Source organism: Manis pentadactyla, chromosome 6 (genome assembly GCF_030020395.1).
Source record: "Manis pentadactyla isolate mManPen7 chromosome 6, mManPen7.hap1, whole genome shotgun sequence".
NCBI lineage: Eukaryota > Metazoa > Chordata > Mammalia > Pholidota > Manidae > Manis > Manis pentadactyla.
Window position 1 is genome coordinate 122127896 of NC_080024.1, and position 21561 is coordinate 122149456.

The window sequence follows — 21561 nt, forward strand, 5'->3', positions numbered from 1 at the left end:
TTGCACATTTCATCTCATGTATATTTAGTACCCAGGTGCCTCATGAATATTAGGTATCTCCTGGCCTTTTCTTCTCTCTCCAGTACTTGTGCCTGTACACACTCACACACAGGCTCTCCTTGCTAAATACTTACGTATTCTTAACACACCTTGGGAATCCTACCTGTGCCTAACAAACTCCTTACTAGTTACTTAAAACATCTTGAAAGAACGTGCTCATGTTTTACAAACTTAACTGACAGAACTGAAAATTCTCAGAAGCAAATATACATTAGAGTGATGAACATGGGCAGCAGCCAACCCCAGCAGCTGAGTCCACGGGAACGATTGTGTTCTTTGATTGGCCATTGCAATAGTGATCTTCTCTCTGGTGTTTAACCCTGCAGAATTCAGTGATACCAGCATTATCTGAATGACAGTAGATGGGCTCTGAGCCAAACCCTTTCTGTTTGTGAGCCTGTGCTGTCATTTAATGTTAAATGCAATTTGGAAGCTGCATGGAATGAAACTGCTTGGTTGGGAAGTTGAAATGTTGAGTTAGATTCAGGGAAGTCTGGGACTTGATGTCCCTTTGGTACTATAGTCTGAGCCAGGCCCCCAAAAGAACTTGGCCTTGTTTCCATTTCCACTTTTTTTGCAATTCTAGAAATGAAACCTTTTGCTAGGTAGGTAAATTGAATGAATTTTCTCAGCTTGGCATTGCAGGTGAAAATCTTTGAGTAGGACAGAATGTAACATTAGTAACTCCAAGCTTACTGTGCTGACACTGGAAAATTGTTCATGCTGTTGTGTGTTTCATATTTGTACCTTGAGATCTTTCTAAAGGGCTTAAAATCCATTAATGTGGAAAAATCATAATAACCTCTTAAGATTGAGTGGAAAATGCTGCCAGTGGTCCCTCCATCTTTCACAGTATGTTTCATTTGTCTTTGTCCCCCGTCTCTCTAGGTATGTGTGTGTTTGGGCTAGGCAAGAGTACCTGCTTGTATAGTTGTGGAATAATCTTAAAACAGCCCTTAAATTAATTATATCCACTAGGTAGAATCTGGAATCTCTTCTGTGGTTGGCAATAACTTGTGAGAAGCTGAGTTCCTACTTTACTGCAAGTCTTGGTTCTAAATATTGGGAAACAATATTGTGATGTATTTCCCAACACTATTAACAGGTGATATACACCTATCTTTAAAGATTATGTACCTTTCCTAAGAGCATTTCAATCACATGAGTTCATTTATTTCAACATTCCCTGAGAGTTAATGGACAAACATGTTATTTCCTAAGGTCCAAAATTGTATTGGTTATGCAGTTGGCACTGAAATCTGGTGCTTTTGACAGAATTAAATGTTATTTGTTATTTTGCCCATTGAAAGAAAAAAAATTAAGTTATGGTAATTTGAACATTTTAAGTTAACTGTCCAGTTGAAAGGTACAGCTTTATGGCAAACTTGCTATTTGTGTAGTTCCAGAGCATAGAAAAAATGAAAACGCAGGCATACCTTGGAGGCATTGCAGGTTCAGTAACAACCGACACAGTAAAGTGAATATTGCAACAGAGTGAGTCAAATGAATTTTTTGGTGTCCCAGTGTATATAAAAGTTATGTTAACACTATACTAGTAGTCTGTTGAGTGGTCAATAGCATTATATCTAAAAAGACAGTGTACATACCTTAACTTAAAAACATTGCTAAAAAAAATGCTACCCATCATCTGGGCTTTCAGTGAGTCATAATCTTCTGCGGGTAGCGGGTCCGGTCTCCATGCTGACGGCTGCTGGCTGGTCAGGGCAGTGGAGGCTAAAGGCCGGGGTGACTGTGGCAGTTACTTAAATCAGACACCAGTGATGTCTGCCATGTTGAGTGACTCTTCCTTTCACGAACGATTTCTCTGGGGCATGTGATGCCATTTGACAGCATTTTACCCAGAGGAGGAGGGCTTTCAGAATTGAAGTCGATCCTCTCAGATCCTGCTGCTGCTTTAACTACTATACTCATGTAATATTCTAAATACTTTGTCATCATTTCAACAATCCTCACAGTGTCTTCACCAGGAGTAGATTCCATCTCAAGGAACCCCTTTCTTTGCTCTTCCATAAGAAGCAGCTCCTCCTCTGTTCAAGTTTTATCATGAGATACAGCAGGTCGGCCACATCCTCAGGCCCCACTTCTAATTCTAGTTCTCTCTCCATTTCCACATCAGCAGTGACATCATTAACCCTTCATGAGGGTTGGCATCAATTTCTTCCACCTTCTGTGAATGTCGAAATTTTGACTTTCTCCCATGAATCATGCATGTTTTTAGTGGCATCTAGAATGATGAATTCTTTCCAGAAGGTTTTCAGTTTACTTGGCCCAGATTCATCAGCGCAATCACTGTCTTATGACAGCTATAGTCTTATGAGATGTGTTTCTTAAATACTAAGACTTGAAAATTGAAATGGCTCCTTGATCCCTGAGCTGCAGAAGGGCTGCTGTGTCAGCAGTCATGAAAACAACATTCATCTCACTGTCGCATCTCCATCAGAGAGAGCTCTTGGGTAACCAGGTGCGTTGTCAGTGAGCAGTAATATTTTGAATCTTTTTTCTGAGCAGTAGGTCTCAACAGTGGGCTTAAATATTCAGGAAACTGTGTTGTAAACAGATGCTGTCAAATAGGCTTTGTTGTCCCACTTATAGAACACAAGCAGAGTAGATTTAGCGAAATTCTTGAGAACCCTGGGATTTTCAGAATGGTGAATGAGCCCTGACTTCAACTTAGTCACCAGCTGCATTATCCCCTAACAAGAGAGTCAGCCTGTCCTTTGAAGCTTTAAAGCCAGGCACCGACTTTTCCTCTTTAGCTATGAAAGTCCTAGATGCATCTTCTTCCAGTGAAAGGCTAATTCATCTACACTGAAAATCTGTTGTTTACTGCAGCCATCTTCACTGATGGTCTGAACTAGATCTTCTGGATAACCTGCTGCAGCTTCTCCATCAGCACTTGCTGTTCACCTTGCTCTTTTATGTTATGTATGCAGTTGGCTTCTTTCTTAAATCTCATGAACCAACCCCTGCTAGCTTCCAACTTATCTTCTGCACCTTCCTTTCCTCTCTCTCTCTCAGCCTTCATAGAATTGAAGATAGGGCCTTGCTCTGGGTTAGGTTTTGGCTTACGAGAATGTTGTGGCTGGTTTGATCTATCCAGAACACTAAAACTTTCTCCATATCAGCAATCAGGTTGTTTTGCTCTCTTATCACTCATGTGTTCTTTTAATTTCCTTCAAGGACTTTTCCTTTGCATCCACTACGTGGCTAACTGTTTGGCATAAGAGGTCTTGCTTGGCTTTCCACATGTCTTCCCACACGTCTTCCCCACTGAGCTTGATCATTTCTAGCTTTTGATGAAAGTGAGAGACATGCACCTCTCCCTTTCACCTGAGCACTTAGATATCAATGTAGGTTTTTTAAATGGCCTAATTTCATTATTGTTGTGTCTCAGGCACTAGGGAGGCCTGAGGAGAGAGAAAGAGATGGAGAAACAAACAGCCAGTCAGGGAAATAGAACACACAACGTTTATCCATTAAGGTTTCTGCCATGCATAGGGGTGCTTTTTGGCACCCCAGAACAATTGCAATACTCATCAACAAAGATCACTAATCACAAATCACCGTAACAAATACACTGACAAGAGTTGAAAAATTGTGAGAATTTCCAAAATGTGGCAGACATGAAGTGAGTGAATAATGTTGGAAAGATGGCTCTGATAGACTTGCACAATTTAGGGTTGTCACAAACCTTCCATTCTTACAAAACACAGTATCTTCAAAGCCCAATAATGTGAAGTGTAATAAAAGGAGGTCTGCCTGTACCTTCTGCGTTTGCAAATTCTGGCATTATCCGGATACCAGGACTCTTAGAGGAGAGCTAAACTAAATCAAATAAAACACTATAGGTCAACTTAATTCTGAATGTAGAGATTCTAAATATTACCAAATCAAACCCAAGAATGTATTTTTAAAGTGCTCTACAATATGACCTAGTAGGGCAATTCCAAAAAGGCAAGTGCGACTGAGCCTTAGGAAATGCACTGCTCCTACTCCCCACATTAAGGGGGTAACTGATAAAGCCATACGGTCCGGCAGGAGGTACCCAAATAGCATTTACTGAAACACACTTCTGAGAAAACCAAACATTTGGCCAATTAGAAATGGAAAGGCAGTCTCTCTATTCGGTAAAAATGGCATCTACTAAAAACATGCTGCAAACTGTACTTAATGACATATTAAAACGTTGTCATTAAAGACAAGAATAAAGCAAGGGTGGGTACTGTGCTTGCTAAAATTCAGTATCCTAACTGGTGGTCCTGGCCAATTATGTAAGTTTCCTGTAGAGAAAGAGACACGCTGTTATTATTTGCAAATGATTTGAATATCTCCCTGGAAAATGGAGAAGAGAAAGTAAAAACAAACAAAACGAGAAATGAACTATGAGAATTCATGAGTATGATAATGTGACATACAAAATCAAATTGCAAAAACATAAAGCTTTCCTACATACTAGCAGGGCCACTCAGAGAATCAGATGGGGGACAAAACCCCTTTCACAGTGCCACAGGTGTTACAAAATGCCTAGGAATACACCGCTCAAGAAAGAAGTCCTGAATGACTGGAAAAACGTGCCACATCTCTTGTAACAATGTATAGCTATAAATCATGCTGATTTTAATTTGGCGATAAAAATGCCCCGTTTAATTTGGCAAGACTTACCCTTTTGTTCTTGAGGGCTTCCTCTGGGTTCAGATAAAACTTGCCGACGTTTTGTTCTCATTTTACCAATGAGGAAAATGAAGCTTTAAGTAACTTTTGTGATGCAGCCTGCCAGTACACAGTTGGTGAGACAGAAGCCTGGATGGTACTTCTCTTTATTCTTTATGACTTTTTTGTATTAGCCCATTTCCTATATTTTCTTCAGGCCAGAGTGTATATATTTCTTTAAAAAAGTATATGTACTTGTTTTTTAAAATGTTTGTGAATCAAATATCAAATGGAGGAGAATTCTTTCTTGGCTGAGTTGCAGATATTATAATGTGTGGTTGTAAAAACACCCACAGATCATTTATGTTTTTAATTATTTTCATGAAAAATAAGAGGAAATATGTTTTTGCTTTTTTAACTGGCTGTACATTATAATTCCTTAATGGGAAATTAGTCTAGAACTCGAGTTAATTCTATAGTCACCTTGCTGTGGGAGTAGTGACGTTAGGCTCCGTAAATGGTCTCAGTACCTGCATGTTCTGTCAGAGTGCTTTTAACAGCCTACTGGTACTTTCTTCACAGTTTAATTTTTAAAGAAGTATGCTGTCTTAGTTTTCTGAGGCTGTGTAACAAAGTAGCACAAACTTGGTGGCTTATAACAACAGAAATTATCCTCACACCGTTTTGGAGATCAGAAGTCCAAAATCAGTATCCCTGGGTGAAACCAGAGTGCTCGTGGGGCAGCACTACCTGTAGAGGCTCAGGGGAGAATCGTTTCTGCCTCTGGTGGCCGCTGGCATCCCTGGGCTTGTGGCCTCATCTCTCCAGTCTGTGCCTCTGTGGTCACATTGTGTCTTCCTCTGCCTGTGTCAATTCTCTCTTCCTCCCTCTGTGCATTCTGAGAGGCGAGGAAGCTGCAGAAGGAAAGTTGGAAGCTAGCAGGGGTTGGTTCATGAGGCTTAAGAAAGCAGCTGTGTCTCCACAACATCAGGGTGCAAGGTGAGGCAGCAAGTCCCTCTGCTGGGGGCCCTTGTGATGGCCTGTGGGCCCACCTGGATGATCTAGGTTAATACTCTTCATCTCACGAGCCTTAATTTAATCACACCTGCATACACTCTCCCTGAAGAAAGAATTCTCTGGGGCAGCCAGAGTGGAGTGAATACTAGTTAGTTGCCAGCTTGTTGACTTTGACCAAGTTACTTAAACTCTTTGAACTTCAGTTTCTGCATCTGAAAACGGAACTAATACTTGCCTATCTCAAGGAGTTTTTGAAAGGGTTAAGAGAAATGTTGATTCAAATATTACTTGGTCTCTTTTTCCTATACTTGCTTTTAAAGCTTTGCTCTGCTGCTGCTTCATAGCTTCAGAGCCTGGTACATCCCATGCACGTCGTTAGTTGCCCAGTAAATGTTCACTGAGCAGTTTTCTGTCCCTCAGGGGGCAGTATGACATTACACTGTCACGAACTGTACCTTCAGCTGGGACAGCGTGGTGGTGATGGCCCGTCCAGAAATGTCCTGTGTGTGACGGTTGAGTGGCATTCACTTTGCAAACTGGGGGGATGCATGCAAAGCAGAATCCCGGGCACTGTAGTTTCCTGTCAATATGCTAAATCGAGTGCATGTATGATGGAGGGAAAGAACGATCGATCCAGAAAGGGAAAAGTTAGAGATGGGGTAATGAATGCCCAGCGTTCTCTCTGCAAAAACCCACACACTCACTCTTCAGAAAAGATTGATTTTATTTATTTTACCTCTTTGGGATCTTGGCTGTGTGCTGACAATCAGTGTGAATGTTGGACCTCAGAGTCGTGGGCCTGTTTCACATTTCCAAGAGGGGCCCTCCAACCAGATGTTAAGCTGCTTGGGACCAGGAATTGGTGATGCAGTGATGGGCCCTCTGTCAGCACTCATGGCTGGGGATAAGGGACTGAACATGACAGTCTGTCTTCCTGACAGCAGGCTGAAGTACCACTGTGGGGCGGGAATAGGTAGTGATCTGCCTGGGCCTTGGTTAATGAGTGTTTGGCCTGCGATGCCCCTGACACACAGGCTGTCCTGCAGACCCCCTCCCTGGCTCATCAGTGTGCCGTGCTGTGTCCAGAGAGTCCTCCTGCAGTGGCCGTGTGTCACTAAGGGAGCCAAGGAACGTGGTAGGGACTGTCCTCAGGGAAACCTGCAGCCTCTCTGCATGCCCCTGCCGGGCTGCCTGCGGGGAGCGGAGGCCTTAGGCTCACTGGACCGGGAGCGGCCAAGGAGAGCTGAGGCCAGCAAGGCAGCTGGGAGGGCTGGGTGCAGGGCGGGGGTGGCCGGGCTCCAGCAGCAGGGGGAGCAGGGAGTGCTCCTGGCATCATTGCGAGCAGGCTATGCCTGCACTTTGGTGCTTCCAGGATGGATTTCTTACTGATACATATAACCACACCCCCGTTGTGGCATTGGAGGTTTAATCTGAACCTTTTGTGCCAGGTGATGCTTTTCAGGTACCTGTGGCATTGGGGAGGCAGACTTTTGAAGGGGACCATTAATAGAAGGAACACTAAATGTATTTAGCCATGCAGAAGTAGAGCAGCCCTGGGAGAATCTGTGGGGTTCTGGACACTGCTAGACACATGCGGAAGTCAGACACGTAGTCTCAGTCCTCAGAAGATCCCCAGAGTGTTGGGAGGGGAAATGTGATGGTCAGCAGCATCTGGGGTGTGGGCTCAAGTTGCTGACTGGAGGGGAGAAGGCGAGCAGATCCAGGAGGGGTGGGAGGCTGGCCGGGCTGACGGAGAGCTCCCCGTGGCCCAGTACTGTCCAAGTCCTTCCAGCCCTGGTGGCTGTGCACAGGGGGCTGAGACAGTCCCTGTCCTTGGAGAACTTTCCTGGTAACAGGAAGCTGGATTGGTAAACAGTTGTTACACAGCAGGTGCTGAAGTACAAGTCTGAAGAGGAGTCCGAAGCTGGGTGTGAGCCAGGTCCTCACAGTTGGAAGCTGCCTGAGCAGAGAAGTGCCCAGGGCATAGGTTTATCTCTCAGCTGAGGCCAGAAGATGTGGCCTGGACACCTTTAAAATCACCCATTTCCATGCTGCTTAATCAGTTAAAAACAGCTCCCAGGGAAAAAACTCTCTGGAGTGACGATGACTGTAACAGTAATGACAGATCGTAACCTGTATTCTGTTTTCATTTTCTCCTTAGTGTCAAATCAACAGTGCCTTGACTTCCTTCCATACTGCTTTGGAACTTGCAGTAGATCAGAGAGAAATCCAGCATGTCTGTCTGTATGAAATCGGTAAATATGAAATGTGTGTCTAGCATCTTGTCCTGCACATATTGGTGTGTTCCTGGCACTTCAGTATTAATGCTGTTCAGTTTGTATCTTTGTGATGCGCCTGCTGCCTTTTGTAGTAATAGGACTTTGTTGTCATAGCACAAGTATGACACTTACCTCAGTGATTCTTAATCTTTATAATTTGTTCTTTATAACATTTTGATTTTTAGAATAATAAGTAATGCTAAATAAATGGACTAAAAGCCATTTGTCTAAATACCTTACTGAAATGCACATTAGAATTCAAAAGTATTTCTCCCTCCCACAATGTTTACCTGAGAAGGAAGACATGGATGGGATATTCCAAGTCCAGCTCTTCTACCAAGTACCTGGAGACTTGGAATGAGATGTGTAAATTCTCAAGAGTTGCCGGTAGCATTAAGGCACCTGCTCGTGTAGCAGTTGGGAGGTTGAGATGAAATTTCAGCAGTGAGCGTCAGGCACGGTGCCTGCCACACAGAAAGCCTGTCACACTCGTTAGTGGCTTCCCTCTGCTTCTCCCCTCCTGGAGATAAATATATAAACAGACTTGGGAGTATGTTTTTGCTTGAGATTGCCCCCTCTCCTTCCCCAGAGTCGTTGCTCTGTGAGTTTTGTGCCTACTGCCCTGACATTCTCCTGTCCCGTTCCCTGAGCAACAACATGACCCTTTAATGTAACAGTTGCTCGTCAGGTGAGAGTAAACACAGCTCTGCTGGAAACAGCAACAGCAAATTTCAGTAAAAGGTTCTTGTTTTCTAGAGCATCAGCCCTACTGGTTGCATCATACAGTGCACGGGGAAGACATAAGGGGCAGAGACAGGAGACACGAGAGGAAGTGGGGGAATCCAGGGAAACCAGGGCTCAGCAGTGCAGAGACTGTGGGAGAGTCGGTGAGTGCTGAGGGGGCACTTGGCAGCCATCAGGCCGGACCCTCAGGTGCTCGCCTGCTGTGCAGTCCTGAACCGTTTCACCGAAAAGTACAAACCGAAAGATTGTGAACTGCCCGATAAATAGAATTATGTTTTAAATATCTGCTGTGGTTCAGGGAGGGGAGGGGAGGTATAACCCGGTGGAAAGTGTATTTTGATGTGACCTGAACTGTGCTGGAGCTGTGTTTAGTAGCCGTGGTGTAGAATGGAATGTGTTTCAAAGAACTTGAATTAAAAGGCTTGGCTTTGATGGCCGTATTTTTCTTAATACTTTTTTTTCCTTCCATTTTTAAGAAGATATTACTGACATATAACATGGCAGGACTATGTACAACATAATGATTTGACTTATGTATGTGTTGCAAAATGATTGTGGTGGCCTTTTTTGGTACTCCGTTTCAAGATCTGGGGCAGTGCAGACAGTGAGAGCTGAAGGAAGCTTAGAAACCATCGAACCTAATGCTAAGGCCTTAGGAGTGCTAACTTGGTTGGGGGCTTGGGGGAGGTGGGGGAGTAGCAAAATTATAACTCAGGCCTCTTAGGTCCAGACCACCTCCCACCTCTATTTTGCATTCAATTCAAATCTTACCTTGACATCTATTATAGGACAGAAATAATTAGCTCCAATTTTTACTCTAAAATATGTCAACCTCATATCCTATCCCATAGAATTTGACACTGAATTTTCCAGAAGTGTGAGTGCCTCTTATCACCACAGTTCAAATAGCAGGTCCAAGATGGCACAGCTACCTCACTGTACATCTGGTACTGGAACTGTGTTTTCTGGAGGCTGTTATTGTGGACGGAAAGGCACAATGGCCTTGATCCTCGGTTCTCCCCTCTTATTAGCCTTGTGGCCTTGGCCACATTACAAAACCCCTGCATGCCTTTGTTTTTCTCCTTGCAAAATGAGGACGCCGTCTGCCACCTTTGCAAGACCCTGGTAGGATTAGAGCGCATGTCGTCACATGCCCAGCACAGGCTTGGCACTGCAGGGGCTCAGTGGATGGGGGCGGGCAGGGGAAATACTGTTGTAACAATGGGTACAGAATTCCTTGCATTTTCATTTCTGTGCCTCCTGACCTGAATGTCAGTCTAATGGTGTTTTGATCCAGGAAAGATGGGTCCTTTCTCAGCTCCACTACCAACCTGTGGATGGAGGGTGGGCTCATACTTAACGTCTGACTGGCTTCTCTTTCCTTCTCATAAAGATTTGAGAATTACTAGTAATCGTTAGCAGGCACGTGCTTTCAGAGTGTCTACAGTGGTCACCGTGTATGTCGTCTAAGGGTATTGCTGCTTTTCAGTCTGTACCTGCTCTGGGAGAAGCAATGCCGGGCCCGGGTAACCTCAGCTGGGAGGCACATGGGAGCGTTTTCACAGAAACATTTATGTCCCTCTTCTGTACTGTGTAATCCGTTGAAGTCACAAGTGCCTAGTCTTACTCAGAATCATATTGAAAATATTTAAGAGAGAAAAGATAATTGTTTAAATTTTCAGGTGATAAAAATACAACACCACGAAAAATAGCAGTACCAGAGATTTGTCACGTCAAGATGGGATATAAATCACTACTTGAGGGCCGTTGTACTAAAAATGTTTCTTTCATAGGTTGGTGCAGCATGATAGAGCTGAACTTCAAGGATGCCTTTGATTCCTTTGAGAGGCTGAAAAACGAGTCCCGGTGGTCCCAGTGCTATTACGCCTACTTAACTGGGGGTGAGTAGAGAGGCCCCACCTTGCATTGGCTCACATGCCTTGGCAGGAGGACGCAGAAGTGTTCTTCTTCCTCGGTTTGCCCAGTATGTCAGTGCCTTATGCTACCAGTAAAGAGCCCAGTCGAGCGTCCCCGACGCAGCCGACACAGCACTTCCGTACAGGCACCGTGCCCCTTGCCCAGAGCGCCGCTTGGGCTGCTTTGGTCACATGCTCGGTCTTGGAAATGCTTATCACGACATTCTCCCTGTTTCTGTGCATTTTGCGCGAAGCAGCTTCAGCCTACCCGTACCCCCTTACCCCTAGCCTTTACTTTCTGTACTGTATTCTTCTTAGGAATTGAAATAATTTTTATTAATTTAACATGTCTTTTAAATGGTGTTAATACTTCTGTTGAGGTTTTTAGTTGCCCAGGCTACAAAGTTGCATAGATTTTGAGCATTGGCTCCAACCTTGTTTTTTCCTGTTAACACCAATGATGTGTTGAGAGTTACCATCTTAGCCATTTTTAAGTGCATAGTTCAGAGGCACAAGGTATTGCAACTCCGCATATTGTTACCGTGGGAACACCTGTTACTTCTGCTAGGCATGTGTGCGCATAGCCTTCTTGTCCTTGTATGAGGCGTAAGGACATGCTGCCACCTGGTGGGTAAAAGGGCCAACTGCGCCGAGCCCTGTAAAGTGCTTCTGTGATGCAAGACTGTACCGGCCGGAACTGTACACTTTGTGCTGCTAGTGATCAATTCTCCTTATACAGCCATATAACTGATTCTCTTACTTAAAACTCAAGATTAAGCCAGACATTATTTTAAATATCTCCTTATTTGTCTGAATATTTGGATTTAACAGAACATCTCCTGTCATTCCATTCCCTTCGCTGATCTATTTTAAAAAAGGTAGAATTAACTGGTCAATATGTACATCCTAGATGTTCTAAAACTGCAGGCCATTCCGAATGAGTATGAGATCCCTTTATACCCCTTATACTCCCTAATGCAGTCCCCCCAGGGCATCGGTTCTTGTATGGCTCTGTAGCTGATGTTTGAATAGAACTGTTTTCAGTATAGGTTAGCATACTGTGTCTCACGCTTTGCGCTGTTTCAAAGAATTCTCAGGCATCTCAGATGAAAGTAGAAGCTATCTATTGAGTAGCCTCAGTGTGCCCAACACGTTGAGAGTGCATGAACCAAAAAGAGAGGCCTGCATGACCACGCAGTGGTCCTTAAGGTGTATTTGGGTCATGGCCAATGTGGACAGCTGCTTTTTAAATCTTTGTTGAGCGTAGAACATGAAGAAATGAATGTATAGGGTGGCTGTAAAGAGGAACATTTATTCTTCAAATATTGGAAATTCCAGGATTATACCAGTCAGATGGTATAGCATGATAAAGCATGAAAGACTCTTATCTCTGCCTCTGCCAGGAGATTCTGTGCAGATGGTAAGTGTGAACAGCTGCACTGCAGAGTACACGGGGAAGGGACCGCTCACCCCACAGGCTACCAGAGCAGGCATCTCCTGCGAGCTGCCCTCTGAGTTGGCCCTGAGATAGGTACCTGTTGGCAGAAAGAGCTGAGAGGATGGGCCTTCAGGGGCCAGACACTGCCACTGGGGGCTTAGATCCTTGTACTTTTTCTTTTAATTATGATAAAATATATGTATCATAGAGTTACCACCTTAGCCATTTTTTTAAGTGCATAGCTCAGAGACATTAAATACATTCACATTGTTATGCGGCCATCATCACTATTCTCCAGAACTTTATAATCCCAAAACCTGAAACTCTGTGCCCATTAAACCATAGTTCTCCATTCCACCTCTCCTCAGCCCCTCGCAACCACCATTCTACTTTCTGTCTCTATAAATTTATTCTGGGTACCTTGTATAAGTAGAATCATACAGTATTTGTCTTTTGTGACTGGTTTATTTCACTCAGCATAATGTCTTCAAGGTTCATCCATGCTGTAGTAGGTGCCAGAATTCCATGCATTTTTAAGGCTGAATAATACTCCATCATGAGTATAGACCACATTTTGTATATCCATTTATTTGTCAGTGGACATTTAGGTTGCTTCCACCTTTTGGCTACTGTGAGTAATGCTGCACTGAAGCAGGCATACTGGATCTTATCTTTGTACTATTCTTGCAAATTTTCTAAAAGTTTAAAATTAGGTAAAAACTAAAAGTACCAAAAAAGATTAGAATATCACTTATGGGGGGGGGTGTAAATTTAATGGAAGTTAAGCCTTCTAAGTTCCATTGAAGTCTTCAATTTAGGATAAATTAAGAGACGCTCATGCTTTCAAACATCTTAAAGCAATTGCCTGTAATTCTATAGTAAGGCAGTAAATGGTGGCTCTTCCCAGGAGCTGAGGTATTAGTGTTTTAGAACTTCAAGTTTGGTTCGGCTACTGATAATGTTGCAGTTTATGACTTGTGTGGGCATGTGTGTGCATGCACATGCTCTCTTTCTTATATACTCACTCTTTTTAATATTAATGTGATTCTGTAAAAATGTTATCAGTTATCTGAGGAAGACCGCAAGCTAGAGGCAGCAGAAATTTTTTTTTTTCATTGGTTTACTATGTGACTGTCTTAACTTTTAATGGCAAGTCTTTCAATTTTCCTGGACCTCTGCGTCTTCTGATCTGTAGCATAACAGGGGTGGTTTATAAAACACTCCCTGAGCATCCTTCTGGGTTTGAAATGTTGTAACTGCGACTCATGAGGTCTTTGTGGATGGGTTCAGACCCGTGCATCTGGACCAGGGCCCCTCCTGTCCTGGGCACGGGCTTGTCCCAGTGGAAATCTTTGGCCTTTCCTGTCACCTCGACGTCCTCAGTTTTCTCCAGGCCTTACTGCTTCTGCTGCTTTGGCCCTGCTGATAGATGTCCACCCTCCAACACACCATGGCTCTATGCTCTGCTTGACCAAGCCCCGGAATGCAATTATAGGACCACCTCATTTTAGGAGTGCTTGAATAAAGGAGGAATTAGTAAATCAATGGGCATTTCAACTGGGGATTGAAAACTACCTATGGCAGAGGCAACAGCTAGTAAAGAATAATAGGCATGAGTTCAGAGCCCTGGGAACCAGCAGGAGAGTGACAAAAGTAGTTGGCAGAGTGTCATCAGGGAGGTGGGACTGAGCCGACAGGAAGTCTGGAGAAGGGAGAGAGCAGGTGGAGCAAAGGGAGTGTAGTGGTCCTACGCTTTCCATGGTTTCAGTGACTCAGCCAACCATCGTGCACAAGCAGATGACCCTACTTGAGATGTATTGTCAGGTCACTTGTAGCCTAACCCTGGGTCACAGTGCCTGCGCCCTGCACCTCACTTCATCTCAGCACGTAGACACTTTATCATCTCACATCATCACGAGCACAGTACAGTAACATATTTTGAGGGAGACTGAGACCACATTTACATGACTTTATTATAGTATATTGTTATAATTGTTTTATTAATCTGTTACTGTGCCTAACTTATAAATTAAACTTTATCATAGATACATCTGTATAGGAGAAAGCATAGTATATAGAGGGTGTGGTACTATCTGTGGTTTCGGGCATCCACTGGGGGTCTGAGAATGTATCCCCTGCAGATATACATATGTATACATATGATCAAGTCTTCACCCAGGACTTGGGCGGAATGAAGCTAGTGTGCAGACTTTCAAAATCGTACCATCCTCCAACGCACAACTCCTAGCTTGTCAAAGCTTCTGTGATCCCTTCAAAGAGAAAGGATCCCTTCTGTTTCTGTGCTTTTCCAGGAGTACTTTTCTCTTCCGAGCCCAGCCGTGTCCTCCTTCCACCGTGAAGCTCTCACGGTCGCCGTGCCTCCTCAGAGTTATTTCCTAGACTCCTTTTTATTCCATCTTCTGAGCATGTGGCCTCCAGCTAGCTATGCACTGTGATAACAGCTGGGGATTCTGTGCATGCAAGTCTATTTCCCCAATGAGAGCAGGCGGCCTTCCCGTGTGGCCCCCACAAAGCCCTGGGATCCCAAGCACCTGGGATGTAGTTGTTGAATGAGCCGAATGTTGATGGCCAGGACAGTACAGTCCTTTGCATAACAGTCTTTAAGAGTATTTGCTCCCATTTTCCCTTGGTAACATTTTCCAAATGTTAACAACCTAGGTATCCCTTTGTGGCATTTTCCCTCTAATACTTACAGACTACAACCATGGTTTCTTACAGTTTGCCAGGGAGCCACTGGTGATGTGGATGGGGCACAGATTGTCTTTAAGGAAGTCCAGAAACTCTTCAAAAGGAAAAACAATCAGATCGAACAGTTCTCAGTGAAAAAGGTATGTTAGAGTGCATTGATCTGGTGTATTATTTATGATAGGCATTTGCTACCAGCACTCCTTGAACAGACTTTAGGAAATCATATTCATAGCTGGTGACTTACTTGTCATGAACAATGAATGCAGCTGTTGCTCTGGAGAGAATTTACTCCGGTTGCTCATATGTCTGCTCTGAATGGAAAGTGCTTGTTGGGCTACACATGGTAAAAGCAGTTGTCGTTTCTTTGAATGAGTTTCTGTTGAATGAGATGTTTCTGTTGAATGATTACAGACCCTGTGGACCTAGTGAGTGTATCTGGAGAGGGAAAGCATATGTCTAAAGGGTTATCATTTCAGAAGAAGGCAAATTGGCAGAACTTAGGCAAGAGATACAAACTCAATACAGTGAATGGGTCACATTTTGACCTAATAAAAACAAAAATGTGAATGAAGTTTACCAGTGGAAAGGCAGGCCCAGGACTGTAGGGACAAAAGTCCCTAATGTATTCTACACTTTTTAGAATAAAATTTAACTGAATTACTGTGGGTTACAGACAACTTATCATACTATGAATTTTCCATGATTTTAGTTTTACAAGTTTTTGTTGAATGAGCATTTAATGACTGCTGCAGTATAAACCAGAATGTAATGTGGAATGCCACTGAGAGCTGTGGGACTAAGTAGAAAATTTTTAAGTCTATAAAACTAAAAAGCATCCAGTAGTATATCCTCCATGTAAATCCATTATTTGCCACCCAGCTTTTTATGAATTCCTTTCATTTAAACTGCAATGAATCTAGTTTCATCCCCAAGCTTTTAGAATATACTCTGTATCTTGATAGTAAATTGACTTGAATGATGAGTGAAAGGCAGATCTACCAATATATTAAAAATTAGAAACCAAGAATTTTTTTAGAGAGAAATTTTCACTTTTAGCTTTGTAAGAAGGGGTCAGTCACATCGAATATGAACTGTGCACTTTTAAATATCTCCAAAGTATATATATTTTTTACCTGGATTTGTGTTTAAAGATGCAGCCTGATCATTCTAATCACTTGTAGGCAGAGCGATTCCGCAAGCAGGCCCCAACCGAAGTGCTCTGTGTGCTGGCATCCATTGAAGTGCTGTACTTGTGGAAAGCCCTCCCAAACTGTTCCTTCCCCAACCTACAGAAGATGAGTCAAGGTAAAAAAAAAACCTCATTGGCTTATTTCTGCAGTTTCTTGTTAATACTGTCTGACTCAGAGAGAACAAATCTGTCATTCTTGGATAAATGGCATAGTGATTAAGAAAATCTGGTCGCCCAGGTGCTGACACTCATGTGGACAGGCGCACTGGCATCGATAGCAGCCAGTGGCCATGCGCGCTGATGGTGAATGGTGTTGTTCATCCTGTAGCCATGGGGCTACTCTCAGCATGCATTTTTTTCCCCAGTGAAAGCCCTTTTCATATAGATTTGATTCACTTTCATTAAAATGCAGTTATTAAGTATACAGTTCAGTGATTTAGATTCATGTATGCACCATGGCACCTGCCACCACAATCAAGGTCCAGAACATTTCCACTACTCCTGAAATTTCCCTGGTGCCCTTCTCAGCCGCTCCCCACCCCCAGGCAACCACTTACACTGTTCAGATTGCTGTCGCCAGTGATTACTTCTGCCTGTCCTTGAACTTCAAGTACATGGAGTCAGGCAGTGTGTAAATTTGTCACTTTGGTGCTTGGCTTCCTCTGCTCAGCATAGCCTGCGAGATGGGTCAGAGCTGTAGCTGCATCAGCACAGTTTTTACTTACCGAGTGACTCTCACTGTATGAGACTCTGTCTACACCACAATTTGTTCATTCTCCTATTAATGGACATTTGGTTCATTTCTGGATTTTCAGCTATTGGAAGTAAAGAAGCTACAAACATAAGGGTGCTAGCCTTTTGTGTGGACATTACATGCTCGTTTCCCTTGATAAAATATCAGGAACATAGCTAGAAACCTACATTTTTTATTCATATATTTAAAAAACCATAGGACATAGGCATGGCAGTATAATCTGCATGAAGTCATTTTTTAGTATAGCTGTAGGAAAAGTTCATGGGGAGAATAAACTAAACCTTTAAGTAAAATAAAGCTTTATTGATCAACAAATGTTGTAACATTTCTCCTAAAGGTTTCATGGCAGATATTTGAATGACATTTCATATAGTCTGGCAAATTATTTAGTTTGCTGTGTGTGACAGTGCAGGGCAGTGGGAAAAGAAGACAATATAATCATACCCATTTTATAAACTGAGACTCAGAACAGGTAGGTGACTTGCCCGGCCCCTAGAGGAGTGAATGTTAATGCTGCTGTTGGGACAAAGCTTTAAGCTATCCTACACGTCTTCCTGGGAGAATGAGGATACTTAAATCCTGTAACTAGAAGTACAATTACAAAATGAGCTGCTGTGTTACAATAAAAGCACATACATCCCCAAAGATGGTTTTATAGAAAGTAATTACTTTTGGAAATGTATTCCTATTCACATGCATGCTGCCCTTTTTCAAAAGAGATTTCATATTAATATTTTGGACTTATTAAAAATAGCTTGTTAATCACTGAGGTAATTTGTCAGGTTTCACTGCACTCACACTTGTTTTGGATCAAATATAGTCATCAAATCACATAACTTTATCATCAGACATCCTTGCAGTTTTGTTTATCACCCCTGCCCCCAGAAGGTCAACCCTCAAAGGGCAAAACTTTTGTCAGTGTTGATATTCCGGGAATGGAAGTAATGCGACTCCAAAAGAAGCTGGGTGCAGAGGCCCTGTAACTGGAGCAGGTGTAACTTTGTAACCTCCTGAGGGACTTGAAGGGAAGCCCCAAGTCCTGCTGTGTCCCTTGAAAGAGGACATGCATAGTGTTGAAGCCACCCCTACTGCTGATGCAAGTCTGGAATATCTACCAGTGCCTAATTCAGTGGAACAGTGAAGAATTTTAAGTATTCTTTTTAATGCACAAATGCAGGGTCATTCAAACACAAATGAAATTGTAAAATAGGCAGTAACTGACAGGCACTTAATGTGACTAAAGATTCCAGGTATCAAAATAACAATGTGGTCATGAAGGAGGAGGCAGGCTCTGGAGTAATCAATTCTTTAATATCTTTGTTAAAAATTACCCCAGTTTGGAGATCTATTAATTAGATTCTGTCATTCCTCAGCGTTACTTAGTAATCTGAATGGATTCTTCAGAGAACAGTGAAGGTCTTTGTAGAGAAATAGTTAAGTTCCAGGAAAAACTGGTAGTGGTGCAGTAATTATGTACATTAATGAAACCCTTTCCATCAAGTTCCTGTAGCTTTGTGCCCTCTGCTAATCTGTCCCCATCTGTAAGCCTCTTCATCAGTGAGCTGGTTGGCTTCTTACATGCCTGCCTTGTGGATTTGGTCATAGCCCTTCCCCTACCCAGTCAGCCTCACCTGTCCACTGCATTCTTACTGTGCATCTTAGAGGTGTTGCTGTGTGTTCCCAGCACAGCACCAGAGGGTTCCTACTAAACTAAGTCCTGTCTTGTCATTTTGCAGCTCTCTGGTCCCATCTCATTTAAAGTGGAAGCCTAAGTCCATTTGGTGGCCGGCAATGTGCTGCATTGGTACGCCACCCCCTCCAAGGCCATTGTCTCCCACTGCCCTTCCCCTTTGTTCACCAGGCTCCAGCCACACTCCAACTCACTGTCCTTGAGCTCCAGGCAGGTGCTGGCCTCAGTGCCCTTGCACTTGCTCTTCTTTCTGCCTGCAGGTGCCCTTCCCATCATCCCCAGGGCTCCCTCACTCTCTTCCTTCAAGTCTTTACTCAAGTGTGACCTTTTCAGTACTTTTCTGGCTCACATGCATACCGCCCACCCCACCCTGGCTTTGTTTTTTACCTTAGCATTTACACTTCCTTAATATCCATATTTTACCTGTTTGTCTTTTATATCATATCTCTCCTCCACTAAATATTCATTCTTAGAGGCAGGATTTTTTGGTTTTGTCACTGCTCTGTTCCAAGCACCTAGCACACAGTAGGTTCTCAGTAAATATTGAATGAATGAACGGGCATGTGAACTGCATTCCCCTTAGCACTGTTGCCTTAAGATCTTTGGGATTCTTTTTATGTAGAGGAGATCAGAGCTTAGCTTTTTGAGGCAACTCCAGCTCCTGTAGGCTCAGACTCTTGCTTTTCACATTGCCTTCTTGCTGCTCTGCTCACCTCTTCCAGTTCCTTCCAATTACTTGTTCTGGAACTTTGAGCATTTTATATATGTGTTTATATATATATATATATAAATATACATCCATACATAGAAATTTGTGTATGTGGCATATGTATGTATATATGTATGTATGTGTCTACTTTTAAAATCTTATCAAATCTCAGTGTCTTTCTTGGCCCATAGAAATAATTATTTCATTTCCTCTGTTAGCCTCACTCTTTCCAATTACCACCTTTTCATTTCCTTAGAAAACTTGTATGACCTCTTCCAGCACATGCACTTGCCCCTCCAGGTAAGCTCTTTGAAGTGGGATCAGGTCTGATCCTTTCTCAGTGACTCGTGCATTGCCTTGTGCAAACATGCAGCATGGTTTATGAAATTAATACGTGAATAAAAATATTTGACTAGACTTTATTTTTTAGAGGAGTTTTAGGTTCACAGCAAAATTGAACAGAAAGTACAGAGTTCCCACATACCTACTCCTCCACCTCCATACACACAGCCTCCCCAGCCATCAGCAGCCCCAGCAGGATGGTACGTTTGTTTGTTGGAGCTGATGAATCAATGCTGACCCATCATTACCACCCAAAATCCATAGTTTTACATTAGGGTTCATCCTTTGCTTTGTACGTTGATGGGATTTGACAAATGTGCAATGATATGTATCCACTCTTACAGAGAGTATCACACAGTTTCACTGCCCTAAAAAAAACCTCTTTGTTCCACCTGTTCATCCCTCCTTCCAGACCTCCAACAACTATTGATCCTTTTCCTGCCTCCATACTTTGCCTTTTCCAAAATGTCATGGAAAATCATACAGCACATAGCCTTTTCAGACTGGCTTCTTAACAATATGATGTAATTTTGAGTCTTGGTGCTTTGAAGTTTGAGATGGTTGCTTTTCCTTGACTAAGGACATTCACTGGCGGATGAGGAAGGGGGATTGTCTGAGAGGGCAGACTCTTGAACTGAGTAAGTCACTCGACAGTAAAGTACTTACCTCTTGATGACATTTAAGGAATTAAGTACATATGTTTCCTTCCTGCTGTTTTCACTTCTCTTTAAGCTTGCCATGAAGTGGATGATTCATCTGTTGTTGGATTAAAGTATTTGCTTCTTGGCGCCATACACAAATGTCTAGGAAACTCAGAAGATGCCATTCAGGTAAACTGTTAATGCTTTTGTTGTGGCTGAAGAAAGTAAACTGTGAAGACCTATGTATGTGCTTGTGAATGAGAACAAGGAAAAAGCATTAAACAGGCAGATCAGCAGTGGGACCTTTATCCTTTTTATTTGGCTCATGTCACCTTCGCAGATGCTAGAAGCTGATGATGGCATGCCCCAGGTTCTAACCTGACTTAAGGTGGCTAGAATACATTACACATAGGCCTCTTTTCTGGCATTAGCTATTTACCAAAGATGAAGTCCAAACTGTAGGAGAAGGGAGTGAGGATGGAGACTACTTTGATGGAGCAAAGTGAAGCCTCGCAGTTAAACAAGTACAAAAGTGACCAGGTGTCCCAGTGAGTTCACTTTTCCTGCCTCTGTATCTGCAGATCACTGATGCAGAATGGGTGGTGAGGTCGAGAAAGTTGTTAGTTTAAAAGGACAGTTGGTTTTTTTTGAAGTTTATCCCAGTATTTGATTACTTTTTGGAAGAGTTCATGTACAATAATAGGAGCCTTTGGCTTTTAAATCCTAGAGTGTTGGTGTACTTGTATTATAAGTGTAAGATAATTTTTCAGTGTGGGATTGTAGTAGTTATTGCAGAGCTCTAGAATGGCTTAGGTCATATGCTTGAATATCAGCAAGATACAGTCAAGACACATGTCAAGAGATGGTTCTTGGTGTGTGTGCTTTCTGTTTTGAATATTAAGATGGGATGTTCAGACTTGGAGATGCAGATAAAGATGTTCTCAGCAATAAAGTCAGTAGAGGCTTGTGTCAATTGGAGAAATACGCAGCACATATAGGGCTGACGGGTGATGGGTAGTATATTCTGGAGGAAGCTCACCAGACAAGCATGGGAAGGACTTCTAAGATATGGATGGGAGGCAAAAGATGCAAAAAGAAGAGAAAATTTGATATAAAATATAGAAATAAGGTGAGCCCTTCTGCATGCCTCCTGAACATGTGCTGAGCCCAAAAGAGGAAGATGAGCCTAAGTAGGGAAATGGATCAGTTTCCGTAACATTGTATTATTTACAGTTCTTCCAGCGAGCTGCTAAAGATGAGTTGTGTCGTCAGAATAACTTATATGTTCAGCCATATGCTTGCTATGAACTTGGCTGTCTTCTATTAGACAAACCAGAGGTAAGATTTTACATATTCCCTTGCTTTATGTTCATCAGCAACAAAGTACAAGTGAGCAAATGCA

The 21561-nt window shown here is 42.8% G+C and overlaps 1 protein-coding gene across 4 annotated transcripts in view; it reads left to right on the forward strand.

The window, feature by feature from the left end:
* Positions 1-21561, forward strand: part of TTC39C (tetratricopeptide repeat domain 39C) — an 87737-nt gene that overhangs the window by 64029 nt on the left and 2147 nt on the right. For all 4 annotated transcript variants that reach the window (XM_057504104.1, XM_036905727.2, XM_057504105.1 and 1 more), the window contains 6 exons: positions 7910-8003; positions 10565-10672; positions 14865-14974; positions 16016-16139; positions 20251-20348; positions 21393-21497. In XM_057504104.1, the coding sequence (XP_057360087.1) occupies positions 7910-8003; positions 10565-10672; positions 14865-14974; positions 16016-16139; positions 20251-20348; positions 21393-21497 (639 nt within the window). The remainder of the gene's footprint in view (positions 1-7909; positions 8004-10564; positions 10673-14864; positions 14975-16015; positions 16140-20250; positions 20349-21392; positions 21498-21561) is intronic.